This window comes from Magnolia sinica, chromosome 4, assembly GCF_029962835.1.
Source record: "Magnolia sinica isolate HGM2019 chromosome 4, MsV1, whole genome shotgun sequence".
NCBI classification, from domain to species: domain Eukaryota; kingdom Viridiplantae; phylum Streptophyta; class Magnoliopsida; order Magnoliales; family Magnoliaceae; genus Magnolia; species Magnolia sinica.
The window spans coordinates 38,422,259-38,439,686 of record NC_080576.1 but is presented as its reverse complement, the minus strand read 5'-3'; the positions used below and the strand labels follow the sequence as shown (position 1 = coordinate 38,439,686).

Here is a 17,428-nt window from a genome sequence, read left to right as displayed (position 1 = left end):
GTACGCTCTTATCGTACTGATAAAACTCTGTTGGGCCCATCTTGAATGTATGTGGCTTATCCACACCGTCCATCCATTTTTCCAGCTCTTTTGAGAGGTTGAGCCCAAAATTGAACCATATCCAAAGATCTAGTGGACCATACCACAGTAAAGAGTGGGAATAATGATTTCCACCGTTGATACCCTCCTAGGGCCCACAGTGATGTTTATTTGTCATACAACCTGTTCATAAGATCACAAAGACATGGGTGAAGGGAAAAAACAAATATCATCTTGATCTAAAACTTCTGTTCCCCCAAGAATATTTCAACATTAGACATTCATCCGTTTTTGTTCTTGTGGTGTGGTCCACTTGAACTTTGGATGTGCTTCATTTTTTGGCTAAAGATCTAAAATTATCTAGTAAAATGGATGAGGGGAGTGGATAAAATACATAAATCACAGTGAGTCCCACAAAGTTAACTCAGTATGCTGGGCGTACTGAGTTACTCAGTATGCTTGGCGTACTGAGTTACTCAGTACACAGTCCGCTTCTGTGTAGCACGCACCACTGACACGTATTGACGTCACCTAGTTTTGTGGGTCCCATCATGAGGCCTGAGTTATATCTAAACCATCCGTCCACTTGAAGAGCTTATTTGAGGGGTTGAGCCGAAAAATAAGACATCCAGAAATCAATTGGACCACACTGTAAAAAGCAGTGGGGGATTGAACGTCTACCATTGAAACCATTTTGGGGGTCATAGAAATTTTAGATCAATATGATATTTGTTTTTCCTCTTCATCTAGTTTTGTGTAACCTTATGAATAGATTGGATGGAAAATAAATGTTATGGTGGGCCCTATGTGTCACATCCCTAAATCTAGTGTTGGTAATCCATGATTACTATACACCAAATTTTGGTTGACAACCTCCGCAGAACTCCGATTTTGGGGCTTCCAACTATCGCATACTAAGTCCCATAAGCGGGGCTCCACAAGGAGGATTTTTGAAAGTAAAGACGACAAACACGCATCATTTCTCAAATTTCATCATATTCAACATGTGTTACTGTGTACAACTGAGCACATCAAGGCAAAACCAAAATATAAACCATGTCATATTTACTATACTTGATGTACATATATAGGGTACTACAAAAAAAATATATACACTGATATGTACAAAACAAAAGGACAACTGGATTTGTAACCTCTACTCCTACAGCTCCCTACTCTCACCCGTAAAAATAATAGAAAGGAAACCTTGAGCTACTAAGCCTAGTGAGTGTGTGTGTGCAGTGAAAATGCATGTTTCATGTCATGCTCATATAATGCACAGGCCTACTGGGCCGATAACAATAAAATAAAGATACAATGCATTATGCTACTTTTTATGTTCCAAATCATTTTAATATACAGAGGTGGGACTTCTACCCACTTGCAACATACATACTCTTTCAACGTTTTCACAACTTTCCACATTTTCCAATTGGATCACCAAGGTCTGAAACAGAGGTGGGACTTGCATATGATTGCTACCCACTTGCATAGGCTTTTCCACCGTGGTCAACTACAATGGGTGGGACTACATAGGTCATGGGCCGAACTAGTCTAACCCACTTGTATTGAACCTCACTATCTGCCTAACAGCGAGAAGTCATAAGTCGCCTGGCAAAACGATAGCGGACAATTTACGAGCTCGTCACACACAACCTATCTTTGCTTGCCCATAAGTAGGTCAGGTCAAACCTCTCAACCAATTGATATGCGTCGTTGGGAGTCGTCACTTACTTTGGTATTTCAGCATTCTAACGCTCTGTTCTTCCACCCGGTCTAGGCATTGGTCACTCCCGATGGTACTAATCGGGGTTTAGGGACTTTCACCCAGGGACCCTCTAATCGTGTCCTCTCGAATTACACATTTCTGGTGTGGTGTCCAACTCAAGTCCTAATAAAGTATGTTTCATCGCATTTATAATCATCGCATGCATAAGTCCACATAATATATCATGTTTTTCAAGGCTAGCATAGGACGACCTTCCTCATGTGGTCTCCTCATGAATTTAAGTTCCTCATAGGGGTCTTATGTAATATATCCTGTATCTAGACGGTTCACATACTAATCATAGACACATCGTGTGTCACAACACAACCCACTATGATCACCATACCATGATATGAATCATTTACTCTCAATCATACAATGATACAACAAACTATGAACCATGCATATGATATGCACATGACTTAGCCAATCTAAATCCAACCCGGGATTCATTCCGCTATAAGACTTCATGAAACAAGCATGCTTTTTCTCAAGGGTTAGCTATACCAAAAAGGAGGAAGGACAACTCTTTTAGACGTTTTGTCAAACAGGTAGCGGGCGGACTTTGTAAGGGACAAAGATGAAAAACGATGGAAATACTTATGAATTCAAACAAAACTAAAGCATGAATCCCTTGGGTGTGGGCCACATGGATGGTTTAATTGATGGTGGAGATGGGGCCATGATGGGTTAATCTTGCATAGCTTCTCCCATGGCCCCTTTTCTTAAATTCATCTCTATCAGCCAATCTTCCATCAATAGCCTAACCAACTAAATCAGAAAATCCAGCATCATAGCCATTGATGACGGTTGAACAATATGCATATGCTGAGGATGAGGAGGATGGCCCAGTTTACCAGTGGGTTAGATCAGATAACTTGGATACCTCAGATGGGCTACCAGATCCACATGTTGTGGCGGAAGCAGAGACACAAGGGATTGATGTTGACGCACATGTGGAGCAGCAGAGGTCTCCTGATAAGGCATTCGACCCATTGACGGCGAGTCTGGAGGGCAGCTCACGGCAGTCACTATCATGCGGGACACGTGGCTAGGAGATATTGTCTGACACCGAGACTGATAAGAGAGTGATGTGGGGAATGGGTCCGGTGATGGTGATGGCAACGATAAGGGTGACGATGACTCTGATGACAGTAACGATGATGATGATGGCGACAGGGATGGTGGCGGCGCGGGTGGGAGTCAGGATAAGAGGCTTCTTAGTCCTTTCACTGGGGAGGAGAATTTCGATCATGCCATGTAGGACCCTGACCATGGTTCTTGTCCAGGAGAACTACGACCCCGTCTTATTTACAATAAGACATACACGCGTCTAAAGTTACTGAAGAAAAAACAGACTCAGTAACTTTCAGATTTTGAGGTGGAGCTGCTGGCAAAATGCATGAGAGACACAAGCGTTTGTGATAGGTGAGGTGGCTCTAGATTTGGATCACGGACGAGAGAGGGGAGCTCGAGTTACATGCCACAATATGAATCTGGATCACAAACACAAGAGAGTAGCTCGAGTTCTGTGCCACGGTATGGGCATGGATATGGACCTAGTGGATATGTAGTGAGTGACTCCAGCAGTTATGACACATCATTTTTCAACTATGGTCATGAGTTCACTTCTGCATATAGGCGGGGATATGAGCTATAGTATGAATATGGCCAACAATATGGATACTAAGGAGCTTCATATGTGCCTTTCCTAGATCCATATCAGTCACAGACTGTGACGATTACGCAGTACCCATGGATGGACGTATTGATACAGTTCGGAGAGGATGAGTACCAGCGTTATGTCAGGGAGTATCTTAACTGGTACCACTCTACTATGACCTGGGCACTATTGTTGATTTGTGAAGTAGCAATACTATTCCCAGTCCCATCGAGATGGAGATAATGAATACGAGCCACTGCGCAACTCTATGTGGGTCTAGGCCACAACTAGTCCCCACAATTGATATGTATATTTCTCAATTTTTTACTTTTTTTTCTTTTCAATGAATTGCTTGTGTTTTCATATATGTCTTTGATACATTTATAAATGTCATGCATTCAATTTAAATATAGTTGCATTAGTTCAGTTAAACATCGCATAGCTTGGGACCCTATACAAAGGAAATTTATTATGTGCACCTTTTTTTTTAGATGTTATGATTTAAAACTGTGTATCAAGGGCTTTTTTAACAATCCTTGAAGTTTCATTAAAAAATTCAACCATTTTCCCAATCTCTCCCCATGTTTCCCAGAAAGTACGATAAATTATGCAATACAAATGATATATCCCGTGCGATAACGGATACGTATCTATATCCCAAGGGTGCGATACATAGCGCAATACCGATATTTCAAACACTGGTACACATTCCAGTTGATCACCCAACTTTTGGCCCCACTTGAACAACCCAAGAAAATCCGATGACGGGTTGTATCAGAGAGTTCCTCACAGCATACTATTGTTTCTGATATAATTTTTCTTTGTATTTTTAAAATTTACTCTCTTTTAGATTTCTGAGAAAGCTGGATTTGGAAGAAGCCTCTTTGAGAGGTTGAGTTCAGTGGGACGTGAGAAGCACCTTCTCAATGTGCAGTACCGAATGCATCCTTTCATAAGTACTTTCCCAAATGCCAATTTTTATGGGAACCAGATTTCCGATGCTCCAATCGTCAAGCATAAATGTCACGAAAGGCAGTACCTTCCACACCATTTCTACGGTTCATATTCATTTATTAATATTGACGATGGAAGGGAGATGGTCGACGAAGGTCGTAGTCAGAAGAATATGGTAGAGGTGGCTGTAGTTTTGCAAATATTGAGAAACCTTTTTGGAGGTGCGTGCATTGTCAATTGGTTGAATATTATCCTCTGCAGTTTGTTTTTAGCAGGAAATATTTCATCTTGGGGTTATGAACATGCAAATTCACTTTTGTTATGCTTGTGTTTGATGTATTATTTGTTTTAAAGAATGTTATATGTGTAGCCCACCTGATAAGTATGCCAGCCCGATTTTGGACCTGGTCATCTAGAAGGTGTGGGGCTTCCCGGTTCACAGATGCTTATCAAAATGATGCTTAGATAATCTGTTTAGAGATTGTAGTCAGTCTTGGGATTGTTGTTTCTGATTCCTCTGTCACATTGGGTAACTGGGTGCTTCTTTGTAATTTTTGAGATTTTAATCATGTGTGGCATGACCCCCTCATTGCAATCTTTGAGGAAATATGGACAGTTGAAAAGCTTTGTCTGCCTATTTGATGAGAGACCTGGATCAAGTGCACTCCTCCCTTGTGTCCATATGGAAAGTCACATAACCTGGACATGTTGGAATAGCACCTGGTTCAGGTTAAGTGACAGATGAAGGAATTCTATACTAGTCATTAGTAATACATATTGCATACGTTGTACTCTTGATTGTGGGATGTCAACCACATTTTTACTAATAGTTATGCATTTACTCGCAATGAGTATTTCTTTGACACTCTTAAGGATGCATGTTTCATTTCTTTAGTATTGGCATGAACAGTTTCGCTTTGATTTATTCTTTTACAGCATCCATTGTTTTGGGACAGAGGGTTAGTGTTGGTGTCGTGTCACCCTACACAGCTCAAATCATTGCAATTCAAGAGAAACTTGGAAAAACATATGAAACACAAGTGGACTTTGTTGTGAATGTCAAGTCCATTGACGGGTTTCAAGGTGGTGAAGAGGATGTAATCATAATGTCTACTGTCAGATCAAACAGTAACGGGTCAGTTGGTTTCCTTTCCAATACTCAACGGACAAATGTGGCTTTGACCAGGGCCAGGTATGCTTCTCTTACTAAGATATTAGGAGCCATCATTCATCAAAGCATTAAATAAAAGCACTTATAAGTCCATTTATTAAGCTTATTTGGATGTACAACTGACTTATATTGAGATTATTAAGTTGCATCAAAGTAGAACATCCTAAGTATAGGTAATCTTTATCCTATTTAGAGTGGAGATTTCATCCCAAATTGTGATACAAGAGAAGTCATTGTCATTGTTCATCAACATCATAGTGCCTTTCTGGTAGACACATAAAACTGAGTTTGTCTCATTTTAGTTAATCATAATCATGTATTTGAGATCATGGTTGTTGGTCATAAAGATTATTTTTTAATCCTTAACGAAAAGAATGTGATTTCAAATACATGATTATGATTACTAAAATGAGATGAACTCATTTTTGGGTGTCTACCAAAAAGGCCCTTAGCCTTTCTCCCAGCAGTGTGGGGGCGCCTTTTAAGTTCTAGATTGATGAAAGTTTCACAATCAGCTGCCCACCAGGCTTCAACATTAATTTTTTAATTGGGCTTTTTAAAAGCTCACTGACACCACTCACATTCCAACACTGTCCTGCCTAGTATTTCCCTGAGCCCAATTCATTAGACATGGGACCCAAAGGGTGAGCAAGTGAAGTACGAAATAATATTTCTATTATAAAAAATGTGATCATTCACTTCTAGCTTGCAGTAAATTAATCATTGAATTCCGAGTCAATTGTACATCCAAACGCAACATAGAGGTCACTTATATAGTCGAGCTGTTTTTTTTTTTTTCATTGTAGGTATTGCCTTTGGATTGTGGGGAATGGACAGACTTTAATTAAAAGTGGTTCTATCTGGAAGAAAATAGTCCTTGATGCAAAGCGTCGTGGATGCTTCTTTAACGCTATGGAGGACGCGAGTTTGGCCAAAGAAATCGTCCGTGCCAATGAACATGGGGAGGACTTATCAAGATGTTTTCCTGCTCTTAATCTAGGCAATGAACGTGGGGGTTCAGCCCAACAGTTAAGGTAGGTTGTTATTTTACATTTGAGAGTTGTTTAGACATGTGCTGGTGTTTGATTTTGCTTCTTTTCATATCTCAATGCTTTCATTGACATGTCTGTGATACAAATCTCTGGATTCATTAAGCCCAATCCAAATAGCTTGGTCCAGACTATGATGATCATAACAAGAATTATATGAATATCTTTAAGTTTTCTCTTACATTTCTAAATCATTAATGTTTTAGAGGTCAAAACAGGCTGAATTTCACTTGTGAGGACCTTTTGATGCAATGGCATAAGTGTCTTGCATGCCTTGTTGCTAATTCCCTCATAAACTCGCTTATTGTATTCCAAGGGTAAGATTTCACATCTTAAGTGTCCCAAAAGAACTGACTCCATGGACATTATCAAGTAACTTGGCTTTGCTCAATCTAGGGGAGGAACATGGTGATTCAGCCATGGCTTCAAGGTGAACCATCATTTTAAATTTCCATCTTTAATAGATGGTTGTTTGGATTTGTCCTAGCTATTCACTGCAATCCCATTAATGCACATTGTAAGTATACAGATTCTAATAATAGCTCAGGATTGAAAGCGGGTTCAGTGCAAAATATCGATAACTCTATACTTTGCACTGAACACGCTTTTGTACATGTGATATAAGCAATAGGTGATAACATTTGTTGTCCATGTATTACATTTGTGCATTTATTGCTTACAGTTGATAACAGTTTTTATGGTTTTTGTTTGTTTGTTTTGACTAATTTTGATGGTTTGATATGAATTAATGAGATGATATGGTTTTTTCAGAACAATTGTATGCAACTCTTTTCAGAAAACAGAATTCGTTTTGCATTCTCTGCATAGCTTGCTCCTCCTGCATGTCTTTGGACCCACATGTATCCATTTTCAGACAAATGGAATTGCTGATTTCTGGGAAAAACCATGATGCTGGGAACTATTGAGTATGGTCCAAGGAAATCAGGCTGGAAAGATGATGTCGAAGATTGACTGGTGGCTTTAAAATGAATGACCAGAAATAATAACAGTCAATGGTCCACAGTTACTGTGAAAGATTGATGGTCAGAATCATCGTCTGAGTGTGATATTTTTAGCATGGTGTTGGTATCATCTGACTGCAGCTTCATGTGGACCTCCAGCTGCTATTGCATGAGTACCACGCATTGCAATACATGAAAGAATGAACTCCAGAAAAACAAAGACCAAGATGCCTCAGTTTTATTATGTTGTTATCTGTATAGTAAGACAACCAAAGCAGTTAGTAACACATGTTTGATTTTTTGGATTATCTTATACATGCTTTCCATTAGCATGGATGAGAGAGAAAGATCAGAGCATGCAAGCAAGCTTTAATACACTGAATTTTAAATGTATGTGCTTTCAAATGCTGCATTTTGCATGTGTTTGCTGATTTAATGATTTCAGTTCTGTTGGAGGCTCTTTGTTTTTGCTGTTCCTTTACCACAACTTCATTTGCATTGTGAGAACAGAGATTCTAAGAAAACTCAAGAGTCAAAAGCAATTTCACCGAAAGAGACTGGTGATTCTCGACCTATGAGTACTAGCACTAGTAACGATTTCCAAAGGAGTGAAGGAGAAGCTGTTGGGGGAAGTACTCATGCATACAAACCTGATGGAGGTAATTTGCTTGTGCTCAATAAAGAAGTTCATGTGTGCTTGTGTTTATTGAGAAATATTCAGTTTAATCAACAAGAAATAGCAAAACACATGCAAATGTATCATAGTATTCATTGGGAAGTAGCCCTGAAATTTCATAAATTGTTTCATTCAAGTCCACCTTGAAAACAACATAATTTCATTTTGGAGCCTGTACCATCAATATTGTCAGGTCAGGTAAGGTTGAGAGGAGTTCAATCAGGTCTAGAATCTCTAGATATCAAACCCTGGATCCAAAACATTGATATGTAGGTTGCATCTGGGTTAGGTAAAAAATAAAATAAGTTGGGTCTTTTTCGGGTTTGCAATAAGAGCGTCCAGACCAAACGAATATATCTGTGGTTTGGTTTTGTATCTGATCTAAAATTTTCTAATTTTCTAGTTAATATATGCAGATGTGCAATCTGCCACTCCCATATCACACACCTATAGAAGGTTAACCACCAAACGATCCTTGACTATAAGGAGATCAGTCATTCACTACAACAACTCTATCCACTCGCCTTTACTCTAAGTATTACTATAAAAGATTGTCCGGAGGTCTTTGGCAATGTTTTAAATATCGTTATCGTGTAAAGTATCGTACCCTTGGGATACGGATGAATATCGGTTATCACATGGGATATATCAATTGTATCGCGTAATGTATCGTTGTTGTTGGGAAACATGGGAAAATTGGGAAATTGGTCGAATTTTCAATGAAACTTCAGGGTTTGTTGAAAAAGACATCAATACACACTTATAAATCAAAACATTACAAAAAAAGTACACATAATAGGTGTTTCCTTTGTATGGGGTCCTAATATATGTGTTTTCCAACTGAACCGATGCGAGTATATTCAAAGTCTATTCATATAATTTATAAACGTAAGAAGACATGTTTGGAAACACAAGCAATACATTCAAAAGCAAAAGGATAATCACTAGATCAGGTTACACACATGCAGTGTTCGAAGTATCGGTATCGCTATAAGTTTCGCTGGCCAGGGATACGGAAACAATATCGATATCGCCGATAATATTGTTGATAATGGAAATGTGGGGAAACATGGGGAAATGATCGAATTTTCAGCGAAACTTCAGGAGATGTTAAAATGTACATATTTGTATATTTAGAAATATAAAAAAAATTACAAAAAGAATGCATACATAACAAGTTTCCCATGCGGCCTATTTAACCATCCAACATTCCATCCAAATATCAATCGATATTGCAAAATATCAACAACACATGATATTTCACCAATAAATCATCAACAATTGGAAAGGAAATGAAAGATTGTGGTCTTAATATTGCACATGTTGCGATATCGATAAAATTGAGATATTATCAATATTATCAATGATAAATTGAACACTGCATATAACCATGTGCCCATGAATAAAAAAATGAAATACAATTTTTTTTAATAAGCAAATTTTTCATGATATCAATACGTTGGCGATATTATTGAAATACCGTTGATACACTTACAATACAAGCATTACTTAGAATTTACATAGTCGAAAATATTAGTGATACATTAGCGATATTGATGCATTGGCAATACAAGCGACACCTAGAATTTACGTAGTTGAAAATATTGGTGATTATATTAGCGATATTGATACGTTGGTGATACTTAGTGATACATTGATAATACCTGGAATTTCTGATACTACCAGTGTTATCAATATCGCTACCAGTGTTATCGGTATCACTGAGTTAGAGATAAAGATAATATCGAAGATATTTCAATAATATTGGAGATAATTCGAACACTGCACACATGTTTAATTTTGTGTTTGGATACAAAGATTGCAACTAATTTGTGAGGAATTGAGAAATTTTAATTTTTCTCAATTTTTTGCAACTTGACCCATCTCTCCCAAATCTCGAAATCAAAGTTCCAAATCCATGATTTTTCAAGGAAAACATGAAGAATCATAGATTTGTAACTGTTTGACACTAGTTTAACATGATTTACAACAAAAACATGGATCGAAAATTGAAAATGCTCACTGGATCAAATAGGTGGAATATATCAGCACTACATGTGTGTTTTGTATCACACAGGTGGGATACAAGATATATCGTGGCATATATCGGCCAATATTGTGGATATTTAAAACACTGGTCTTCGGTAGTTAGAGAGCCTGGGAGCATCTATATGTTGCAATCTTGCATGGAGGTAGTCATCAGATCATCAACATTATCGCCATTGTTGTTGTTGTGGTGGTCATCACCACCATCACTGCTATTATCGTCTTCACCATCATTAATTAAATATTTATCATTCTGGTCACTGGATTCCCATTAGCATATGCCAGCTTATGTATCGATTGTTGCATCCGTGTCTTACTATCATTTATGCCTTCGCCTCTCTCTCTCTCTGTTTTTCCTTCTTTCTTTGTATTTTTTGTTTTTTGTATATATATATATATATATTCATATTTTGGCCATCAAATAGCATGTATTGCAATGCAAAATTTTCTTTAATATACATACCTTGCATTGGTTCGGCCAAGATTTTGAACTGGCTTGGCCCATCAGGTCATGTTTGTTTGGATCGGCCAGGGCCTAATTCAGCTCATTGACTGGCATACATGTTTGTGCATGGAGATGTTATGTTTTGCATGCCTTGCTGATTCTGAGATTTATGTTTTGGGCTGTTTGGGTGCAGGAATTGGAGTTCAAAATTCTAAACAAGTAAGTTTTTGGCAAAGATTAGTTGGGTCATATCGATTATGTTAATATGCTCATTCATACATCTAATAGGAAAAAATTACAAAATGCTACTCCATTTGATCTTAAAGCTGTAATTTACCTTAAAATTTGAATAAGATATTTATTCCTGAAACCAAACCAAATTTCAGAAGTAATTACCAAAACCTACCTGCACTAGCACTTTTTTAAAGTTTGCTTTGGCACTGTTGTGACTTGGGATCCTGCATGTGTCACCTTCCATTGGTGTCTTCACGCAGAGTGGTCCAATGTTACTGGCCATGTTGTGAATTCTATGGTATAAGAGCCATTGTAAGAAATTTTTTGCTGAAGGGGGGTGGGGGCTTGATTTTTCACATTCAAGGTTAGGATCATCAATGAAGCATGATTATGGGACATTAGCTTGTGGTAGCAATGAGAATATGGACCGTTCATATCTTATGACTATCTAATCATGTAGCCCCTATGGGTGACCTCACACGCTAGGTCTTGAGTTGCAACAGATGCAAAGTTCCTTTTGATTTATTTATTTATTTATTTATTTTTATAATTACAAAATAACCAAGTTCATGTTTAGGTCATCAGCCATTTTACTCCTTACATGTTCCAAGAATAGGATCTGTGGATAATTCATTGGGACCAACCATGGAGGCATGGAGAGAACAAAGTCCCAAAGATCACATTCATTAAGCAGTCCAAACCATCCTGGGACTACATTGTTGAGTACTGAGTTGTAGATGTATCCTCTGTTGCCTAGAACCTTTGCAATCCTATGCACTTAGCTACTGCATCTTCCGACGGCACCCTCCAAATCTGGGACATGGCAAGTAGCATGACTAGGGTCATCATCCAAGCCGATGATGCACCTATCATGTCCTGTGACTAGAACTTGCATGATGCTACCTACATTGATCTCGAATGATTGGAAGGTGGTTCTGTGGGATTATGGCCTGGGGATAATAAGACCCATCTTTCACATCTTATGAATATCATGAGGGAGGGGGTTGTTTGTGGGTTGGATATGAGCAAGTCAGTTGTGGGGCTGTCTGCCAGCGCCAGACAGAATGACCTCTTTTATATGTGGTTGTGCCATTGTGCTCACTACCAGAGGCACAAAGGTCTTGAATTCAAAGACTGGCTGTGGATCTCTGTAATTTTGATCTTCTTCTTCTTCTTTTCTTGTTTTGTTCTTGAACACTCATATCATTACCTTACATCAGTACACAATCGTAATGCATTGGGTTTCTTATTTCATATTTCTGATAAATATATTTTCGTCTTGAAATCTTGGGTTTTACCTATCAACAGCTGATAACGTGTCCATGTCTGACCCACCTTCGAGTGATCCAGACCATTCTAGTGGGCGCACTTTTTATGGCTGATGAAACTTCAAGATCCCACCGATTATCCATCTGGTGGTTTGTGCAAATGGCATTTGTATCATCTGGCTATGGCTTCAACTGGACCCCCATGAGCTAATGCATGAGTACATGAATTGCAATGCAAAAAAAAAAAAAAGAAGAAGAAGAAGAAGAAGAAGAAGAAGAAGAAAGAAAGAAAGATAGAGAGAAAAAAGGCCATGATGCCTCAGTTTTTTTTTTTTTCTCATCTGTGTAGTAAGACAACCAAGGCAGGCAGTAAGACATGTTTTATTTTTTGCATTATCTCATGCATGCCTTTCATTAGCACGGATGAGAGAGAGACTTAAGGCATGCAAGCAAGCTTTAAGAAAATGAATTTCAAATATATGTGCTTTCAAATGCTGCATTTTGTATGTGTTTGCTGATTCAATGATTTCAGTTCTGTTGGAGGCTCTTTGTTTCGATCGTGGTTTTAACAACACCTTTATACATTGCGACAACAGAGATCTAAGGAAAGTTTAGAGTTGAAAGCTAGTTCATCGAAAGCATCTGGTAATTCTCGACCTATGGATGCTAGCACTAGTATTGACTCCCAAATGAAGAGTAAAGTAAAAGCTGTTTGGGGAAGTACTCAAGGAGACAACCCTGATGGAGGTAATATGCTGGTGTTTAATAGTCTAGTTCATGTGTGCTTGTTTGATTGCGAAATATTCAGTTTAATTAACAAGAAATGGCCAAATACTAGCAAGTTTATCATAAGTATTCATTAGGAAGTAGCCCTCAAATTGTATAATTGTTTCCTTCATGTCCACCTTGAAACAAGATGATTGGAGCCTATATTTTCAATATTATCAGGTTAGGTCAGGTTGATAGGAGTTTGATTAGGTCTAGATATCAACCCCCGGATCTAACACATAGATATGTATGTCGAATAAAAAATAAAACAAGTTTGGTCCTTCTCAAGTTTGCAATAAGAGCATCCAAACCAAACTCAAATATCTATGGTCTGATTTATATCTGGTCTAAGTTAGGTTGGTCTAATTTCTAATTTCCTAGTTAATATATGTTGATGTGCATTCCATCTCTCTCTCCAACTGCGGAGTATCATGTCAAACACCCATATGAGGTTAACCACCAAGGGATCCTTGACTATATAGAGGGCATTCATTCACTCCAACAACTCTATTCACTTGCCTTTACAATGAGTATCACTATACAAGATTTTCCAAAGGGAGTCGGGGGTTGGATAACCCCTCGCGAGCTTCGATTTGTTGCAATCTTGCCCAGAGGTAGTTGTCATCATCATCAATGTTATAATTGTTGTTGTCGATGTCATCACCACCAACATCACTACTGTTGTCGTCACCATTTTTAATAAATTATTTTCATTCTGGTGACTTTAATCCCATTACCAAATACCAACCGTTGTTTCAAATAATGCTGTAGCGTAGCTAAATAATGTAAATCCCTTATAGCGTACGCTATAGCTACGGTAGCGTGTAGCGTTTGTAGTGTACGCTACAATGTTTTTTTTTTTTTTTTTTTGTTGTTGTTGTTGTAAAAAATGGTGTAAAACTCATTGTTGTGCAGGATGCCTTGCATTCCGCCTTTCGATTGCAGGAGCAGTTCGGTCGATCGAGAAATCCTTGGGTCGATTGAACCTCGCTGTGATGTCCCTGGTCGACCGAGGACTGTTTCGGTCGACGGAGAGTCATTGTTGAAAGCTCGGTTGACTGAAGGTGCGAGCAACGGTTTTCGCATTTTTGCGCAAGGAAAGGGCATTTAAGCCTAATTCTGAATTAGGGCTTGTACTAGACGAATGTTTTCTCTCTAAGGGCAAGGGTTTGCAAGGTGAGGGGGTTTCCAACGTTTATAAGGGCTTTGGAAGGGTTTTTTAAGGGTTGTACATAGCAAGGGAAGATCGAGCGATCTTGTAATTGAAGAGGTGAGTGGTGTACTCTAAGGTTTTGATTGAAGTTGAGATCTTTGTTGCTTTCTGCTTGGTTTTTTCCCATAAGGGTTTTCCATATAAAATATCGTGTGTTCTATGGTTATTTTTCTTAGTTTAGTTATCTGCTTTATTATATTGTTCTATCTTCGTTTATCGTGCTTCCGCAAAGCGCACATAAGACCTATACATGTCGAAGTCCCTAACAAATAAGTTGTTTATGAAGAAACAACTTTTTAGTCTGAAATTGAAGGAATGATTGGATCTCCTAGAGCATATGAACATGTTTACAAAGGTATGTAACGAGTTAGTAAGGCTTGGAGAGACGGTTAAGGAAGAAGACAAAGTGGTGTTACTTCTCGCATCATACAACCATCTCGTCACCAAGGTGTTCCGTATTCGTTACAATACGCCTGTAAAGGTCGATACGTATAGGTAACGGCCATGACTGTTACGTGATACGTTGGGACTGTATCGGCCGTTATGGGGGTAACAGTTGCATAACGACCGTTACCCCCGTAATGGTGGAAAAATGCCACTTTCTTTTTTTCCCTATTTAAATCCATTTTCTCTCTTTTTTTTAATTTTCTCATTCCAAAAACTCACCTAGATAATTTTACAATAGATTTCGACCACTCTTACTATAGTTTTTAATATAAAAATTGTAGATTGAAGTGATTTGAGCGAATAAAAGCTCCGATGGCATTTTTTTTTCAAAAAATTGAAAAAGTAGTTTTTATGCAAATTTTCTTATATCTAGTTTTAATGCTTGATTGTGATGTGTAAACATTAGATACATATAATCATGCTCACAAATTCACTAGACAGCCCGATACAACACTCTCACCAAAGAGTGGACTGTTACACTGCCATAAACATGTTCAAAACAAAAAATGAATACATATTTGGAATATTTACATTATTCTTGATTTTTAAATATATATATATATATATATATATTTCAGAATTTTTCAGGCAAAAGAAAATTTTCAACTGTTACAGTGGTCATAACAGTCGTTAGGCCCTTGTATCGGCCGTTACAGCTGATACTCGTATTGGTAATGGTGGTGACCGTTACGTCCATCGTTACTGATACAGAATACCTTGCTCGTCACTACTCTATTGTATGGGAAGAATACAATGAAGCTGGAAGAGATCACCGTGGCTCTTGTTTCTAATGAGATGAGGAAGAAGTCAGTTGATGAGGACTATCAGGTGGAAGGGTTGGTAGCGAAAGGGGGCCAAGGATGTGGGCGATCCGTGGAGTGATCTCGATCTGATAGGAAGAAAAATTCTAGATCAAAATCGAAGGCAAATGATGGATGCTTCTATTGCGGTATAAAGGAGCACTTCAAGAGAGACTGCCAGAAATAGAAGGATGACCTGAAAAGTAAAGGAAAATGGAACACAGGTGAATCAATTAGCGTAGCAAATGAGAGCCTAGAAGGAAACCTCTTGGTCTCCTTAGGTGTTGGCCATCTTTTAGACACATGGATTCTAGATTTAGGATGTTTGTATTACATGTGTCCAGATAAGACTTGGTTCGGTTCCAACAAGTCCTATGATGGTGGAAGTGTTCTGATGGGGAATGATGCAGCATGCAAGGCTATCACAATAGGGACCATCAAGATAATGATGTTTGATGGAGTCAGACGGACCATGGGTGATGTTAGGCATGTCTCAGACTTGAAGAAAAACTTATTATCCTTAGGGGTTTTAAATACAAACGATTGCACGTTCAACTCATTCGGTGGTGTATTAAAGGTCACCAGAGGTGCAGTGGTGTTGATGAAGGGACATAAGGTTAGAAATCTATACAAGTTGGTTGGGAGCACAGTTATGGGTGAGGTTGCTACCACCTCACACACAAATCCGACACAGATAATACAAATTTATGGCATATGCGGTTAGGGCATATGAGCGAGAGGGGCATGATGAAATTCCACAAACAGAAACTGTTAAAGGGAGTTAAGGCATGTAAGGTTGATTTCTGTGAGCATTGCATCTTAGGCAAGCAGTGCATGGTAAGGTTCAAGATTGCTACACACACTGGCAGTAGGGTGCTCGACTATATTCATTCCGATGTCTGGGGGTCAGTGATAGTACCATCTAAAGGAGGAGCACGATACTTCATGTCCTTCAGAGACGAATACTCAAGGAAGGTTTGGGTCTACTTCATGAAGCAAAAGTCTGAGGCGCTAGGTTTAAGTAATGGAAGGCGGAAGTAGAGCAACAAATAGGGAGACATGTTAAGTGTCTTAAGTTAGACAATGGTATAGAGTGCAAAGAGTCAAAATTTATGGAATTTTGCAAAGATCAAGGCACTTCTCAACTATAGGAACCCCACAACAGATGGGGTGGTAGAGATGATGAACTGAACTCTGTTAGAGAGGGCGAGAAGTATACGGTTGCATGCGGGCTGCCTGAAACCTTCTGGGCTAAAGCGGTGAATATGACATGCTACATAGTAAATTAGTCACCATCTACAACGCTAGATTCCAAGGTTGCAGAGGAAGTTTGGACAGGCAAGGTCGTTGATTAGTCATGATTGAGAATCTTCAGGTGTTTGGCATATGTTCACGGGCAGAGTAGATAGAGGTCGAAGTTGGATCCAAAGTCTAGAAGGTGCATTTTTGTCGGGTATGAAAAATGTGTTAATGGCTACAAGTTTTGGGATCCAGTTTCACATAAGGTGGTTATTAGCAGAGATGTCATCTTCAATGAGGTGTCAATGCTGAAGACCAACAAGGACACTGTAGGAGGGCAATCAAATACATATTATGAGACTGCGAGATTGTCGGGGCAGGTGGAGCCAGTCGAGCAGGTGACCGAAGGTGAAAATCAGTAGGAGCAAGACATTGAGCAAATTAATCAGCATATTTAGGAAAGTATAGTCAGGAATAGAGAGAAAAGAACCATTAGAGCCTTGGTTCGGTATGGGTTCGGGGACATGGTGTCTTTACATTGTTTAGACGTAGCAGATATCCCTCCACCTTCGAGCGGCAAAATCTGGAAAGAATGGAGACAAGTGGATGTCGGCCATGGTGGAGGAGATGGAATCTCTACACAAGAATCAGACATGTGAGTTGGTGGAACTTCATAAAGGTCAGCG

At 38.8% G+C, this 17,428-nt stretch overlaps 1 protein-coding gene across 2 annotated transcripts in view; it reads left to right on the top strand.

The window, feature by feature from the left end:
• LOC131243040 (regulator of nonsense transcripts 1 homolog) overlaps positions 1–17,428 on the top strand; it is a 72,876-nt gene that overhangs the window by 26,503 nt on the left and 28,945 nt on the right. For both annotated transcript variants that reach the window (XM_058242102.1, XM_058242103.1), the window contains exons 4-9: positions 4,321–4,645; positions 5,361–5,616; positions 6,402–6,629; positions 8,117–8,265; positions 10,967–10,992; positions 12,872–13,022. In XM_058242102.1, the coding sequence (XP_058098085.1) occupies positions 4,321–4,645; positions 5,361–5,616; positions 6,402–6,629; positions 8,117–8,265; positions 10,967–10,992; positions 12,872–13,022 (1,135 nt within the window). The remainder of the gene's footprint in view (positions 1–4,320; positions 4,646–5,360; positions 5,617–6,401; positions 6,630–8,116; positions 8,266–10,966; positions 10,993–12,871; positions 13,023–17,428) is intronic.